The sequence below is a fragment of the Conger conger genome, chromosome 9 (genome assembly GCF_963514075.1).
Source record: "Conger conger chromosome 9, fConCon1.1, whole genome shotgun sequence".
Classification (NCBI taxonomy): domain Eukaryota; kingdom Metazoa; phylum Chordata; class Actinopteri; order Anguilliformes; family Congridae; genus Conger; species Conger conger.
The window spans coordinates 39,291,695-39,308,831 of NC_083768.1; the positions used below are offsets into that span (position 1 = coordinate 39,291,695).

The 17,137-nt window shown below is 48.0% G+C and overlaps 1 protein-coding gene across 5 annotated transcripts in view; it reads left to right on the forward strand.

The window, feature by feature from the left end:
- The window catches only part of LOC133137151 (nuclear receptor coactivator 2-like), a 42,495-nt gene extending 25,782 nt beyond the window's left edge, over positions 1-16,713 (forward strand). For 3 of the 5 annotated variants that reach the window (XM_061255224.1, XM_061255223.1, XM_061255225.1), the window contains exons 5-21: positions 609-712; positions 990-1,167; positions 1,497-1,688; positions 1,813-1,917; positions 2,115-2,255; positions 2,845-2,992; positions 4,055-5,036; positions 8,599-8,830; positions 9,067-9,270; positions 9,611-9,737; positions 9,842-9,992; positions 10,298-10,567; positions 10,942-11,019; positions 11,487-11,880; positions 12,652-12,886; positions 13,176-13,398; positions 13,621-16,713. In XM_061255224.1, coding sequence (XP_061111208.1) covers positions 609-712; positions 990-1,167; positions 1,497-1,688; positions 1,813-1,917; positions 2,115-2,255; positions 2,845-2,992; positions 4,055-5,036; positions 8,599-8,830; positions 9,067-9,270; positions 9,611-9,737; positions 9,842-9,992; positions 10,298-10,567; positions 10,942-11,019; positions 11,487-11,880; positions 12,652-12,886; positions 13,176-13,398; positions 13,621-13,632 — 3,776 coding nt within the window. In that variant the 3' untranslated portion in view covers positions 13,633-16,713. The remainder of the gene's footprint in view (positions 1-608; positions 713-989; positions 1,168-1,496; positions 1,689-1,812; positions 1,918-2,114; positions 2,256-2,844; positions 2,993-4,054; positions 5,037-8,598; positions 8,831-9,066; positions 9,271-9,610; positions 9,738-9,841; positions 9,993-10,297; positions 10,568-10,941; positions 11,020-11,486; positions 11,881-12,651; positions 12,887-13,175; positions 13,399-13,620) is intronic. The other 2 variants (XM_061255227.1, XM_061255226.1) reach the window with 2 other exon arrangements.
- Positions 16,714-17,137: the final 424 nt, after the last annotated feature.

A 17,137-nucleotide genomic window follows, 5' to 3' on the forward strand; every position in this document is an offset into this window, starting at 1 on the left:
CCCTGGCATAGCTACGTTCTTTGCAGAGTGCCATGGCAACAGCGCCAAACAATGGGCCATCGTACACGAGAAACCTTTGTGTCAGTTAAAGATGCTGAAAAGCTCTACAGTTCCCAGAGTTAAACGTTTACTGCTTAGAAGTCGCAGGCAGTTATTTCCATCACAAAGGGATGTGGCCTGTATTAAAAAAACTCACAGCTGCCTCAAGAGGCACCTCATGCACACAATGCAGGGCGTGAGGCATGGCAGCCATGACAGTTCGTCTCCCATCTGTCCACTGTCCCCACATGATACACTTTTCCTCACTAATATCTGTCACATGAAGCAGAATTGTTTAGCTGCGTGGTGCAATAAACTTAACACTGTAAACTGTGAAGAATTTTAACCGGGTTATGTTATGAAGTGCTTGAGTTCGCAAGAGCAAGTGTGCTCGCTCGCTGTGACTGGGCACATTCTGGCGGAGGATTGTAAAAGTGTGATTCATTAGGCAACCGCAGGGGCGTGTTGTGAATTGTTGCAGCGAGCGAACACTGTGCATATGCGTGCCTTTTGAATTTCCGTCGTAGTTTTGTTTGACAAGTGGGACTGCTGTCTAACCACTTCTCTAGAGAAAGCTACCTCAGCCAGTGCAGGGGAGGTGCAGAGAGCCGATGTCTCGTCCACAGGCCAGGGCGTCATCGACAAAGATGACCTGGGGCCCATGATGCTGGAGGTGGGGGCACCCATTCTATCTGTCTGTACTCTGCATGTGTGCCTTTGTGTGTGCCTGCCCTTGTATGTATTTCTTTATGTACACGTGGGTGCATGTTTGTGTTTGCATGTGTGCATATATGTGTGTGCATGTGTGTGGTATGTGTGTGGTGCGTGCGTGCATGCATTGTTTCAGGTACTGAGATTAATCAATTTTATGATGACAACAAATCCATGTTGTTCTTATGGTTTGTGTGCAAACGCTTGCATGAGCAGGGGTGTTTGTGTGCCTCACGTAGGCGCTGGACGGGTTCCTGTTTGTGGTCAACATGGAGGGGAACATTGTGTACGTGTCAGAGAACGTCACGCAGTACCTGCGCTACCACCAGGAGGAGCTGATGAGCACCAGTGTGTACAGCGTCTTGCACGTGGGCGATCACGCTGAGTTCATCAGGAACCTGCTGCCGAAGGCCTTGGGTGAGTAGGTGGCTAAGAGCAGCAATGCTAACGTAAACAGCCCCTCGTTGTCTGCAGCAGACATAGAGTTTGGCAGGTCGTGGTGCTGAAGCCAAGGTTTTTTTTTTAGTAGGCATACATCTGTCGCTGGAAATAATGAACAGATTTGAAGACTGTCAATGAGAAACCATGTTATTTTGCATTGCTGTCTGGCTATCCTGGTGAGACAGTGTTCTTTTGTGCTGGTGTGCCCCATGGTCCGGTGACCAGCCCATAGGATGCGTGAGTTTGTGCTGGCCTTTGGTAGTTTTCAGATTGGTGACACGTGGCACTTTACTCCATATCTGCAGTGAATGGCGTCCCTTGGGCCAGTGATCCACCTAATAGGAGCAGCCACACCTTCACCTGCCGCATGCTGGTGAAGCCCCAGAGCCAGTCTCCCACCAGCCCACAGCCCCCCGACCAGCTGCCCCAGCAGAAGTACGAGACCATGCAGTGCTTCGCCGTGTCTGAACCAAAGTCCATCAAGGAGGACGGGGAAGGTGAGAGCCTGATGACCCCTCGCCCCAGGTCTCCTGCCCAAAGCAGCGCCGTGGGTTACCAGGTCACAGTAAGACCTGACACGTGCTGCTAGGCTAATGACACAGTTGTTTCTTGTCTGCACAGATCTGCAGTCGTGTCTGATCTTTGTGGCACGACGTATGCCCCTGAAGGACAGGCCTGTCGGCCCACCAGCACAGGAGAGTTTCACCACCCGGCAAGACCTGCAAGGTAACTCTGCCCGGGTGTGTGTGCGTGCTTGTGTGCGTGCGCGCGCCTGTGTGTGCTTGTGCACGTGTGCGTGTGTGTGTGCTTGTGCGTGTGTGTGTGCTGTGCGTGTGTCGTGCTTCTGTGTGTGTCTTGTGTGTGAAAGCCCAAGCAGAAGAGATCCTGCCCCTCTGGTCCTCATAAGCACCGTCTCTCCCCAGGTAAGATCACCTCTCTGGACACCAGCCAGCTGAGAGTTTCCATGAAGCCCGGCTGGGAGGACCTGGTCAGGCGCTGCATCCAGAGGTTCCACCTGCAGAGTGATGGAGAGATGTCCTTCGCCAAGCGCCACCAGCAAGAGGGTCAGTCCCGATGCATTCTGGAACATGTTTTTTTACCTAATACTGAGAACATTTTCATGTTTGGTTGTGTTTGCCTGTCTGTTTGTTGAATACATAAAATTGTCTTCAGAGTGGGGGGGGGGGGGGAATTTAAAGAATAAAAAATAAAAAAACTGCCTAAGAATGAACTTTATTAAGGTCACAAATTCATATTAAAAGAATTTGTTGGATTTGAGTGTACATCCACGTACATAAGTGCAGAAATGCATTATGGCATTTGCAGTACAGGAGCATTGATGTATTTATTTACTGTGGTTATGCAGTGAGTCACACTCGCTGTCCCTCATGCGCTGTAGTCTAGACACCCTCCCCTATCTCTCGTCTCTCACTTCCTCTTTCACCCCGGCCTCTTAGATCACACTCTCACAACAAAGGATGATAAGCCCACACGTTTAGGCTCTACGGTTTATCGCATATCCTGGAGGGATCTGAGAATGGATTCAGTGGATTTATTCTTTATGAGCGCACAGTGCACTGTTTTCTTTATTTATTTTTTTGTGGTTTTAAGAATACATAATGTAATGTCTTTCTCTCCCTCTCTCTTGCTCAGTCCTGAGACACGGACATGCCTTCAGCCCGGTGTATCGCTTCTCCCTGTCAGACGGCACCATGGTGTCCGCTCACACCAAGAGCAAACTGGTGCGGTCGCCCATCACCAAAGAACCGCAGCTCTACCTGTCTCTACACGTCCTTCAGAGGTACCGACCCCTACCCTGCCCAAAGGATTCCCATTTCTCCTTTTAAACCCCTAAAAGTCTGCAAATTCAGAAACAAAGGATTTGAAAGTTCAATGAAATGACAGCAGTTTGTTTCAAAGTGCTAGAAGCTTTGGTTGAGATTTTGCAGATTATCCTGGAAAGCCTAACTTTTGATATGAAGGTGGTCTGAATCCACATCCTGCTGTGAGCGTTTGGTTTGGGGTTTGAATTTAAAGATGTTTATCCCAGGGAGCTGTTCAATTTTATGGATATTAGACCCCACCGCCGGCGGAGTCGGCCCCTGCTCTCCGCCCTGCTGGAGGCTGAAGTGAAGGCTTCCCGTTGAGCCCCGGGGGTAAATGTACAGCGCGGCCGGACTGCGCTCCTGACAATGCAGCCTCTGTTAGCGTAGCCACAGATTAGCTGCGAGCGTGTTGTTTCTGGAAGAATTGTCAAACTCACAGCCGTGATCCAGCACCGGTGAGGTCACGGTGGACAGCGGCGCCTTTGTGTGTCCGGCGCGTTGGACGCGGTCAGAGCGTCCGCGGTGGAGGGATGGCGTTAGGGGGTCACCAGCGAGGCGGGTTTCGTGCGGGGAGGTCAGCAGTGTGGGAACGTGGGGCCATTGTGAGCTGTCACATTCACTGGACGGTTTTAATAGCTAACGCCCTTCTGCTGAAGCGCTGGGCTTTGATGAAGGGGCTTGTGTCCCACAGCTATGTGAGATTTTCTCCAGCGTGGGAAAGATAGAAACACATTGGACAGGGCAGACGTTGGCACGCCTTGCTGGTATGTGGCTCAGTTGCTCTGCATGCCCAGGGTGTCACAACACTGCCATTTAATGGCATAATCATTCACTTTTTTAAAATAGGCAGTTTGCTAAAATCCTGATTGCTGTAATGAAAATACCGCATTCTATATTTTAGATTACATTGAGCCGACTGAACATGAGCTATGTTATGCTAGTATGACTTGCAGATGTGAGTTTCCACCTGCTCACCTGTGTGTGTGTGTGTGTGTGTGTGTGTGTGTGTGTGTGTCTGTGTGCTTGTCGGTCTCCAGGGAAACGGCCATCAGTGGGACGGTCCAGGTTGGGAAAGCCCTGAATTTGGGCTCCTGCACCACACCCCCTGTCCAGGGCGGAGGTCCTACTGGGACGCAGGTCCAGGATGGGGCCACTGGTGGCCCCACAGACGCGGGACAGGGGCAGGGACAGGGACAGGGACATGGGCAGGGGCAGCCCCAGGGGGGCAGGTTGGGGTGTCAGGGCCCAGTGAACCACGGCCCTCAGGGGGGTAACTACGCGCTGAAAAGCAGCAGCCCCGCCCGCTCCCCCATGCTTTCCCCCCGGCTCCACCCCAGCCCGGGGGCGGCCCCGGCCCAATTCTCCCCCGGGGCGGAGACTCACAGCTTCTCCAACAGTTCCCTGAGTGCCCTGCAGGCCCTGAGCAAGGGCCACGCCGTCGCCACGGAGACGTCCCACCCGCAGAGCTCACTCGGCAACACCGCCGCCTCGCCTCATTGGCCGAGCTCGAGCAAGCCCGATGGCCCCACCCAGCAGAGGGAGAAGGAGGCGGGAGCGGGGCCCCAGGGCGACGCCCCAAACACGCTCCTGAACAGCAAGGGCCACACCAAACTGCTGCAGCTCCTCACCACCAAAACCGAGCAGGTGGACCTGTCGGCCCCCGTTCCGGCCCCAGGGCCCCCGACCACGGGCCCCAGCCATGGCGCCTCCCTGAAGGAGAAGCACAAGATCCTCCACATGCTGTTGCAGAACAGCACCTCCCCTGTGGACCTGGCCAAAATCACCGCCGAGGCCACAGGCAAGGAGTCCAAGCAGGACCCGGGCCCCGGCCCCGGCCCCAAGCAGGAGCCCGCCAGCCCTAAGAGGAAGGACAACGCGCTGCTGCGCCACCTGCTGGACAGCGACGAGAACGCCACACCTGAGCCCGCCGTGAAGGCGGAGCCTGGGGACGACCGGCCTATCGGGGCGGAGCCCGGGACCGAACACGAACGCCTCCGCGGTCACGACCGACCGCAGCAGGTGAGCCTGACCGCTCTCAGCTCCGGTCATCTACAGCTTAGACTCGGTCCTGGGGGACCCCTGTGTATACTGGTTTTCATTACAGCCAATCTCTTGCTCAATTAAGTTCCAGTTCTTTCAAAATGTCTTTCTTTAAACTTATTAACACAATGCTAGTTTGGATCATAAACCTTTGAATTTTTCAGTATCATCCAAATGGTTCATTTTAGTGGCCAGGTGTCTATACTTTCCCCAATTACAAGCCTATTGATTCATCTCAGTCTCAGAAAAAATTAACAGATATTTAAAATCCTGGGATTGTTGATTGTGGTTGGAACAAAGACCAGCATACATCAGGACCGAGTTTGAGAACCAATGCAGTACAGAGCCTTATATTTATTTACAAGACTGTAATAATATTGGATATAATCCAGCGCAACAAAACTTTTTAAAACTGGCATAAAGAACATTTACCAAACTTTATATTTATATTTTACAGTCTGTTCCTTACAGTGACAGTACCTTAGATTATTAAAGCGCTGTGCTATCTAACATTAGCAGAACCTGATATTTCACATTCCCATATGACCTATAAGACATTTTTCATATAGCAATAACTGGGCATAAGTTTTTTATATCTGTATAGTCAGAACTCGTTCAATTAAGCCACTTGTCAGTTTGTATATGCCAAGTTTGCAAAGCAGATTTCAGGCTTGGTTTATTTGCAGGCTTCGTTACAGAGATGCATGCCATACCGGTTTAAACGGCTGTGATTGATTACCGGATTGTTCCGTGCCCTTTTCTGTGCAGCACTCAGAATGCCATTCCTCTTGGTATCAGCTGCAGGAGTCAAGCAGGAAGGACAGAGACAGAAAAGGCTTTTGCTTCACAGAATTGTTTGTGTGTGTGTGTGTTTCCTGCTGGAACTACTGAGATGCCAATGTCTATTCTGCATATTGTTTGATAGATCCTACTGGTATACTTTCTGCTACTCAGTTGAAGGACATCAGAATGCAGTTTTAATATATTTGGGCCCTTATAATATATTTTGTACGTGTGGACCTCAATAAAGAGTGAAACTGAGTGTGTGAGTGTGAGAGTGTGTGTGAGAGTGTGAGAGTGAGAGTGTGTGAGAGTGTGTGAGAGTGTGTGAGAGTGTGTGAGAGTGTGTGAGAGTGTGTGTGAGAGTGTGTGAGAGTGTGTGTGAGAGTGTGAGAGTGAGTGTGAGTTTGTGAGTGAGTGAGAGAGAGAGAGAGAGTGAGTGAGTGAGAGAGAGAGTGAGTGAGAGAGAGAGTGAGTGAGAGAGTGAGTGAGTGAGAGAGTGAGTGAGAGAGTGAGAGAGTGAGAGAGTGAGTGAGTGAGAGAGTGAGAGAGTGAGTGAGTGAGTGTGTGAGAGAGTGTGTGTGAGTGTGTGTGTGAGTGTGTGAGTGAGAGTGTGAGTGAGAGTGTGAGTGAGAGTGTGAGAGAGAGTGTGAGAGAGAGTGTGAGAGAGAGTGTGAGAGAGAGTGTGAGTGAGTGAGAGAGCGTGAGTGTGTGAGAGAGAGCGTGCGCAGCATTTTCGGCTGAATCTCACGTCAGATTAGCGCTGCCTTCACACTTCTGGGGCGTGGAGAGGAATTACCGGTCCATTAGAATTCGGAGCATGTTGGGACAGATGGTGCCCGGCCGCTATGTGGGGAATTCTCTGAATTCTCAGGCGGAGAGGTGGCGGCTAATTGAAACGGAGGCATCGATGGTTCTGATGTCACAGGAGCGAACACGGCGTTCTGTCTGCTGGCAGAGCCTCAGGTTTTTCATTGCTTTGGCCCTACCTGGAGCTGCGCTATCTGGCCTGGCTACCGCAGCCAGACGGTAGCACGCTGGAGGTGAGGGGTATTAATGTGCATTTTTCTGTAGTCTGGGGAGTAATCAGGAGGTGGGTGGGGTGAGGGTCCCACACGGGCCCTGTCTCTCAGTGCCAGGAGATGGAGGGAGAGATCAGAGCGGTGGAATTGCTGTGCAGGGTGGTTCTAAAGTTCCACTGCAAAAGTCTCTTTCCAAGGTATTTAGTCTCGTAATGAGATTGAAATCTTTTTCTTTCTTTTTTCTGACAAGTGAAAGAAGTGACAAGTGACACTTGACAAGTGAAATTTTCTCACCCCATTGGCAAATCTTGAAATGAGTTGAACTGTCTCACCTCATTGGCAATATTGTTGTCGTATTCAATTAGTAATATCACATGTCTAAATATAAGACTTAAAATACTAAATGACATGACCCATGTTGTGGAACATGATGCTTTTACTCATAAATCATCCCTCCTGCATGGCTCCAATGCCCGATGTACAGCAAATGCCTCCTCGCACCTGCAGTTAGACGTGATTATCACTTAACCTAGTAATCTCATCTCCAGCCAAGAACTAATAGCATGGTCCTCGCTGTAACAACAAAAGATCATATTAAGAATGAGTATATGGGGCAGGGTCTTTCAGTGCACTCGTCTCTGGTTATGGTTTCTGCACTTTGTTGTACGTCACTCTAGATAAGAAGTCTGCCAAATGCCTGTAATGTCATGGAATGTAATTCAAAGTGTTAAGTAAGATACGGACAGAATTGTGACACTCAGCTGTAAGGGGAAGATGACGATGAACCTGTCACTGATACAGAAGCAGTAAATTATTTTGCCAGTGGCAGTGGCCTTGCATCACCCGTGAACTCATTAACACTCACTGTTAGCTGTGGTTCTCGCTGCGCATTAAGGCACTTGGGTTTTTCTGCCCCCTTGTGGTGATTATCAAAACTGCCTCTGTCAGAATCGTACTGCCTGACGTCCTGTTTACTTTGGCAAGGATACTTGTAATCTTTTAATTAAAATCACACCTCTGCCTTGCCATATATTCTTCTAAAATATTTTATAATGTCTTTTTATATTGCAAGGAATCCTCTCTGCCAGAGATGTTTTTCTGTCTTACAAAGATCAGTAGATGTGTGTCATCAGTGTTCTGCTATTGTTTGGCTGTGTGCTTGAGTGCACATGCGTTTAAGCATGTTTGTGTGTGTGTGTGTGTGTGTGTGTGTGTGTGTGTTTGGTCATGCCTGTGTTCACGGCGTTGTGTGCTAGATTACTGGCCAGCCTGTAGAGCAGCCAATCACAGCAAACCCCTGGGGTGTGGCCAGTCTCTCTCCTATAGGTGTTTCAGCCACCCCTTTCAATGTAAGTCAATGGTGACAATACGGTAAAAATATATAAATAATTCAATAATTTTTTCCCCACAAGAAATTGTTGTTGCAATCTGTGTTTTTTTTTCTTCTAATGTTACCTCATCTGGCGATTTGTTCAAGTTATAAGGGCAATATAGTAATACTTTCAGATTGCATCACTGCAGAGTCACACTATCTCACACAGTTAGTGGTCTTGCCGCAATTTGCGAACTTCATGCCCATATAAGGGCTTCCCTTTTCCACTGTTGTTCAACATTTTAGTGCCCGAATTCTTAACTTTTGCTTTTGCTTTATACAAGCCCCTGGATAGTCACTGGGTGATGTCACAGGCACTTATTCAGTCAATATTTCCTAAAGTCTTTGCTCTCTTCCCACCCTGCAGATGGGCTGTGAGCCCGTTCCAGGCTCCCGCCAGCAGAGGGCGCTCTCGGGTAGCAGTGTTCCCAGGGCGGGCCAGCCAGTGAAGGCAACCACGGGGCGGAGCTTGTCCCTGGACACGAGTGTCCAAAACCAGGCCTCGCCCAGACCTTACCCCCCTCTCAGGAACAGCAGCCCCTACCCCACCTTGCAGCAGCCAGGCATGATGGGAAATCAGACCAACATGGGCGGCACAGGTAGGTCCATGTGTCACAGAGCACAGAGCACAGAGAGCCCAGTAACTACGCTGCTTGTGTACTTACAGCTGCACATACGTGGTCTTGAGTAGAATTATATTGTATCGATGCACACACCACACACAGGGACAGGTATAGAAATGATTTGTGCAGGAAAAACAGGCCCCCCTTGTACATTTAGGAGCACTGTGGGAGACTGGTGGGACTGTACATCACAGGCTGTCCTCTCTCCACAGGAATGCCAGGTGGGCCCCCCCCTCGTTTGGGCATGCAGCAGGAGCAGTGGGGCATGGTCAGGCCCACGCCCCCCACCATGGCCGGCATGGCCAATCAGCTCCTTCAGGGGGCGGTGCCCGGACAGGTCGGCCCGGTTCCCATGAGGCTGAGCGGCAGCCAGCTGGGACCCAGGCAGATGCTGCCTGCGCAGATGGTCAGAAACGGTGAGACGCGAAGCCTCATGTAGCCTCACTGTGACCGAGCCAGGCCACACAGCAAACTCACTTTCACAGTGTGGCCATTTAGATGAGCTTCCATCGGGGGTTAAGAGCAGATTTCTACTCAGAAAACTGACTTTAAACTGAAATGCTTTACACACCCTTTATTCTCCTTGTGTAACAAGTGGCAACCACTCTGAAATTTAGCTATTTAAATCAAACTTATGTGAAACAGACTCTTTTTCGGCAAATGGTTCAAACTGAATTTTGTGCAGATAGCTGCGCAGTCACCGTGACCGTGGGCAGGTCACATGACCAGGAGTGTGATTATGACCTCTCCCAAAAGCAGCTCCGCCACACCTGGGGCTGAGCGGGTCTCGGGTTGCCCAGCAGCAAGCACCACCCAATCAGACAGCACCATGGCCAGACCAAATGATGCCCATGGACCAGCATGCCTTTGGGGCCCAGGGAAGGTACGGCTGCAAACACAGTGACATACATGCTCTGTGTGTTGGTAAGGCCCTGAGTGTCAGTGTGTCAGTAAGGCCCTGAGTGTTGCTGATATTCTGTCCTGCAGGCAGTTTGGTGCTCCCCTGGAGAACGCCCCATGCCTCTCAGAGCCCCCAGACGAGGGGGCGCTGCTGAATCAGCTCTACTCAGCGCTGAAGGATTTTGACGGCTTGGAGGAGATTGACCGCGCGCTGGGCATCCCAACGCTGGTGAGCCAGGTAAGCTCCACACCTGCCCTGGAGTCTCACAACGAGGCTACGGGAAGACGGCAGCTTCCCTCCAGCTTTTCAGGAGTCGCTGAGGTGTGTGTGTGTGTGTGTCTGTGTGTGAGTGTGTGAGTGCGTGAGTGCGAGTGTGTTTCTGTGTCTGTGTCTGTGTGTGTGAGAGTGTGTCTGTCTGTCTGTGTGCGTGTGTGTGTGTGTGTGTGTGTGTGTGTGTGTGTGTGCTGTATATGTGTAAGTGTATGCCTCCCTAAAGCAGTGTGTGCTCCTGTGTGTGTGTGTGTGTGTTCCTGTGCTAACAGACCCAGCCGGGGGAACAGGACCGGTTTGCCACCCAGAGCCCCAGTGCCAAGCCCCCTGTGTACAGCCAGCAGTACACCACGCCCCCCTCCCATACCCCCGTGCAGGACTCCTCCTATCACAGCGCGGCTGGGCCTATGGGAGCGCAGCCAGGCTACCCCATGCTCCACCCCCACACCCAGACCCGGCCCGGAGTCCGGCCCCCCAGTGCCACGCCCGGTCAGCCCAACTCCCTGCGGCTACAGCTGCAGCACCGCCTGCAGACACAGCCGGTACATGTCTCTCTTCTTTTCTCCCCCCCCTCCTCTCCCTCTCTGTCCATCATGCTCTCATCCGCCATCCCTCACGCTGTCCCTCACTCACCCTCTCAGCCCACACACATCTCTGTCCATCAGACCTTATCCCTCTCTCCCTCCCTCCCTCTCTCGCTCCTCACACACCTCTGTCCATCATGCCATCATGCCCTTGTCCTCCACTCCCCCTCTCCATTTTCCTCTGTCACTCCCCCATTCCTCTGTACCCACACCACTGTCCATCATGCTCTCATCCTCCACCCCTCCCCCCCTCTCTCTGAGCCCTGACAGTGTTCTGTAATTAAGGCTGCTCTGTGTGCAGTTTTAACCTCTGCTGTTTAAACCCTCCTCAGAACCGGCAGCCAATCATGAATCAGATGGGGAGCGTGCCCAATATGAACCTGCCTCTGAGACCCAACGTCCCTGGGCAGGTGAGTGCACAGGTGTACTCAAACACTCAGACCGTGCACATAATACCTTCTGTAGTGTCTCATACCAACACACACAGCTCCAGGCGCTTCTCCCTAAGAGGTAAACATTTAAAGTACAGAACAAATTAAACAAGCCTGCAGCTCAAAGAAACAAACTGTCACATTGTCTTTTTTGTATTTTGGTTCCGTTGAGCTTAATCTGTCCCTGTATTGTCTGTTTTATACTTTGTTCTGTTTGTCTTCCTGTGTCTTGCCTGGTGGACTGACTTGCCGTGTCGGTCTGTCTTTCTGTTCCATTGAGCTTCGTCTGTCTGTCTCTATATTGTGTGTTTTTTTTGCTTTATCGTCCTGTGTCTTGCCTGACTGACTTGCCATGTCTGTCTGTCTCTCTGTGTTTTTGACTTTGTTCTGTTTGTCGTCCCGTGTCTTGCTGGACTGACTGACTTGCCGTGTCTGTGTCCCTCCAGGGGGCGATGACCTCTCAGGTGCTGGCTCAGAGGCAGCGGGAGCTGCTCAACAGCCGCCTGCGTCAGTGCCAGCTGGAGCAGGCCCAGCAGCAGAGGTCCATGATGATGCGAGCGCAGGGCGTCGGCAGCGTACCGGGCGTGGCCACCAGCCCGAGGGTGGGCCAGCAGAGCCCCCAGCACGCCCCCTACACGCCCAGCTACGGTACAGGACTGGCCTCCCCCCAGGCTCCCACCAGTCCCTTCTCCCCCACCTCCCCCAGCCTCCCCGCCCCACAGCTCCTCTCCCATGGCTCCGCCCACATGGGCCCAGCTGCCCAGGGAATGATGGGAAATGTAGGCGGTGGGCAGTATGGAGCTCAGATGCAACACAGTGCCTTCCAGTTTCCCAGCTCAGGTACTGCCTTTTCCCCAGAATGCTGTGTGTGTGTGTGTGTGTGTGTGTGTGTGTGTGTGTGTGTGTGTGTGTGTGTGTGTGTGTGTGTGTGTGTGTGTGTGTGTGTGTGTGTGTGTGTGTGTGTGTGTGTGTGTGTGTGTGTGTGTGAGAGTGTTTTGACATTTTACAAAGTGATGTCATAGGGCTCTGCAGGGAGAGATTATGGCCACCAAGTGGCAGTAGTTGTATTTGAATGTGTGTCCTCAAGCTGGTCCTCATTACTTCTAAGTTTCATAATTAGTGATCTCTTAATAATTGTGGCACCACAACAGGGAAAAAAAGGTGACAGTGCATGGGAATGATTGATCATTTTCAGTTTCCACTGTGTCTGAATCTGTGTTGCCAACACAATGCTTTTCAGATGGGATTAATGTAAAATACGGACAACTGAAATGTATATAAAGGCCAGTGCTGTGCCACTGTGTGTGTGCCTAATCTGTTGACTGGTGCCGAGTGTGGTGGAAGCTGTTGGTTTTTTAAAAGTCTTCATAGGAGCCATTTGACCCAGTTTTTTTCCTGTACTCTCCCTCCCTGTCATGTGACCGTACTGTTCTGACTTGCACACTGTTCAAATTCTGCAAGTCCTGTTAATTGCCAAGTGTGCGAACATAAGATTAGTCATACACATGCGTTCTTCTAACCCATCTGGAATTCACACAAGTGATACACAAGTGAAACTTGTTTTACACATTTAGCCAATACGATGATGCTTTTTTCCTTTAAAAAATACAGAGAGAAATTGTAGGTTAGGAGTTGCACCCGATCACCTGGGACTCCCCTGTCTCCCAGGTATGGCCCAGCAGCCTGACATGGCTTTTGCAGGAGCTGCCACTCCTCAGAGCCCCCTGATGTCCCCCAGACAGACCCACACCCAGAGTCAAATGATGCAGCAGCCACAGTCCGGCCCCACCTTTCAGCCCCCCTCCGACATGAATGGATGGATGCAGGGCCACATGGGTGGGAGCAGGTGAGCAGGCGAGGCCCAGGCTTTCGGGCCTACTGCTGGGTCCACTGAGCCTATTATGTAAACACTCCAAAAGTAACCACTACTAACAATGCTTTTTAAAGCCGGAACCCTGTCACATTATAAAAACTTCTGATGTGCCCCAAAAAGTCAGGTTTTTACCAGCATGGGGATATTGCATTACTTGTTATAAAGGTGTACAGATCCTTTTGAGGAGCCATAGTTCTAACACTTACTTTGCTGACAAACATATAGCAACAGCCCAGTGTTATTTCTGTGTTTCTCATTGCAGCATGCTGACACAACAACCAACGTCTCAGTTTGTGCATCAATCCAATGGGGGAATGTACAACCCCAACCACAACATGAACGGCAACATGAACCTGAACATGAATGTGAACATGTCCTCCATCACCAGTCCCGGCAGCATGAACAATCTGAACCAGTGCTCAGGGCAGATGGGCATGTCCTCTGCAAACTCTGTGCCTACTTCTGGCCTTCCCCCAAATGAGCAGGTAAAAGACTATGGGTGAGTCCCAGTGCTCAAAAAATGTGTCCTCCTTTCCTCCGCTACCTTTCGTTTCCTATCTGGAAGAATGGGGGGAGGAGACGAGTGAAGAAAAGGAGGACACATTTTTTTAAGTAACGGGATGCATCCGATATTGCAGAATTTGATTGTTTTATCTGTAACCAGATAACCATGTTTGCTTAAAGCGTTGCTTTCTCTCCATTTCCAGAAGTATTGTTGAGCCTCATCTCATGTGGACCCTGGATGCAATAGCGTACTGGAAGCAGTTGGCAACCAATGGAATCACAGCATCTCACTACAGTCTAGTCTGCATCCAGTGAAATCTCTGACATCTGACAGTTATTGGAGCACCGGTTGCTGCTTGCCACCTCTTCTCACTAAAGGTTCAGGAAGGCATCCTTTTCCGGCTAAAACCAGTTCACTTTGAAAACAACTCATTCCCGCTCAGAAGTCACATGATTCCTGTCAGTCCACCCTGAATGACAAACTGATGTTGGCATCAGGACTCTTTATCAGATGGAGTGTGCTACTCTCTGGGAACCACAATCACTTCAGTTACCTCCTTAAAGCCAAGCAGCACTGTTTGTGTTGGACTGTGTACATTTCTCTCTTTATTCTTACAGTTCTCTGCATTGGTTGTCATCAAATGTCTGGAAGATAGTTGAATGTATTTTTCAGGGTTAGACAGGGATTGAAGGGAAAATTTTAGTAAATTAATTGTGAGGGGGTAATAAATGACCTGAGAGGATACACATTTTAGAAAAATGGTTATGATGGTTTATATTATTAAACCAGTTTAGTATAGTTTACTAAGAGGTTGATTAGATTAAATTAAAAGTTTTATTTTGTGTATAGACCAGTTTAAAAAATAATTTAAAGAGTTTAAACTAGTAGCTACTTTGTAATGAAACAAAAAAGAAGAAAAAAATTCAACTTTTTTCAGGTGACATGAGGTTTCATTTAAAATATCAGCTGCTGTGTTTTAATTCCCCCAAAACGGTTCTATTTGAAAATATTTTTCAAATATGGATATTTTTTCCAGTAGTTTCTGATAAAAAGAGGCATCCCATGTTGTTTTAATAACAGTGAAATTGTGATAGATCTTTCTTTACATACCATTTTAATCTTCCCAGTCTGGTCTTAATTTTTGTTTCTGATTTAAGAAAGAAGGCAAGGCTCAGTTCTTACATGATTACCTCATTTTCCAGTGGTACAGCGAGACGTGGGTGAGGTTTATCTTCAGAACATAATTTTATACAGCATATGTATAAAATGCATATGTTATACTCTCACCATAGATACTGTGATGAAGTAAAAAAAAAAAAAAAAAAAAAAAAAAAAAATTTAAAAAAAAGATAGAAACCCCAGAGCCATAATATGAACTGAACAGGGATTTCACTGTTGTTAGGGGTGACCATAGTCTCTTAGGTGGAGAATCACAGAATGTTCCACTGGATAGCGCTAATTAACTATTCCTCAAGGATCTTAGCCAATACCAGGTGGGCCGTTTTGTTTAACATGTCTTGTAACACCTCTTCAGAACAGCTATGTTTTGATCCCTGTTTAGTAAGTATCTTATCTTTTTTATTGCTGGATGTTTTTAAAAATACAAAATGACCTTCCTCGTTTGTTCCCTAATGGAGGTTGCTGTGCATGGGATGCTAGGTCAGGGTATTAAACTGTCGGATTGTAACAACTTCTACTGATGGCTGAAGATCACCGCCAGTAACCCCACCTCTGAGTGTGGGGGAGGATACAGCTGATTCCTGAAAACCAAACCTTATATCCACCAATCATGCAAAGGATTGTGGGTGGGATATTGCAGTTCTGGCTCAGGTGGTTGGAATAAAATGTACGTGCAGAGGGGTGATCTATCTTGGGTAAGCATAACATTGCGATTTAATGATTAAATACATACCGCTTTCCCCCAATAACTTCTACTGATAACCTCCCCTAGACTACCAACTAAAAGCCTAATTTAACAGTCTACCCAAAGTATGAACTTCTTTAGGCATTTTCAGTCATTTTCATCAGAAATAATTTGGCACATCTCTTTTATTGATTTGTTTCATTGCAGGTTTGTCTTTAAAGAAAGATCACAGACTCCCTCAAACACATTCTGCTGTTAAGGCATTGGCAATATATTGAGGTCTTTTCCCTCTTTAGCTTATAGCTTTTCACTGAAGCTGAAAAATGCCTTTCTGGCTTCTACTGGATTTGCAGATCCCATTTAGAGTGTACAACCCTGAAATCAATCTTTACCTCATATACTGTTCATTATATGCATATCTTAACCTTTTTAGTTGCCTTCCCCAAAAATAGGCATCTTCTGACCAAAATCAACTTTCACAGCTACAGACTAACTTCTCACATTGAATTTATTAACCAAAACTATCTGTATATATCACATTCTGACAAAGTTTTTTTTATTTTATTGGGGGTGGATCTATGTTATTTTTGCATCACATTTAAGTTATTCTAAGGGTTTTCACTTCTTGAGACTAGCCAGATGTCTGTCCCTTTTGCAAAATCCAAAGATTTTTTGTCACTATGTTTTAAAAAAAAAAAACACTCAGTATTTCTGTACAGGAGGTTGTGAATTGTGCAAATAATGTATTGCATTTAGACATCAAAATGATATACAGCCATTGTTTTTAAAATATCTCAATTTGATTTAGTTTAGAAAATGTGCTCATTTTCTCCCTTTGCTGGACTGCTGTTTTCTTAAGAGATGGGGAAGGCTCATTGTTAGCATCAAAAAGATAACACATAGCACCTAATGCCTTAGGTATTTTCGTCTTGTATATTACTATAAAATCAGTTGTATAATATTTGTATAGTCAATTATGTACAGTGTTGAATGAGGGTGTCATCACTCAACATGTCTTTGTTGCTGGAAACGCAGGATTGTCCTCACCTCATTACCTCTTAGTTTTCCCATATTGTATTTGTGAACAGTTGTAAAATACTCTATTATTTGCACAATGTTTTCATTGACTGTCTGAGAATTGTGAATGAAATGGGTGATGTGTCGGTAAGTCTAAGAAGTAGGCTTTGTAAAATGTATATGTTGATTCTGGGGAGCAATCGAATCCCAATGGATTCCCCCTCCACGTTCACACCAAATAATCACCTCATTGCTGTTTGCAGTCATCGTGTGGGTACTTAATGCAAAGGCCGATATTTCGTGAAGGAAACCTGAGCGCATTATGCAAGTTGTTCACTTATATCGCTTTGTGTATGTCAGGCAGTGTTCTATGCCTTTGTAAATAAATAATTCTGCAATTTTTGGAATGATGAATGAACCGTGTTGAGTGATCATTTAACTATATCTTTTCTATATCCGTTGCACACAACGTGCGTAACATTATTTTAAGAGCACGATCCGTGAAGAGATCAGAGAAAGACCCACCAACATAATGGTAAAATAGATTAGAAAAAAGATTTTTCATTTTTTAAAAATCAATCTAAGAGAAGTAGTGCTACACCTAACAAGTTCCTATCATTTTATTTGGTTGATCCAGTGATCGCCTAATTCACCTGAGTCATCTCGTTGACTTTTCCTAGACCTCTGAACAGCTTGGCTAATAGCTCAGCACCTGATGGAAAAGGGTGCATCTAAACTTCGTTATGGGAAAACCCCCCATTCTTATGTGCACTGCACACTTCCTGTTTCCAGGTGGTTGTCAAATGCTACTGAGAAGCCAGAATCGCAAAGCAGCGCC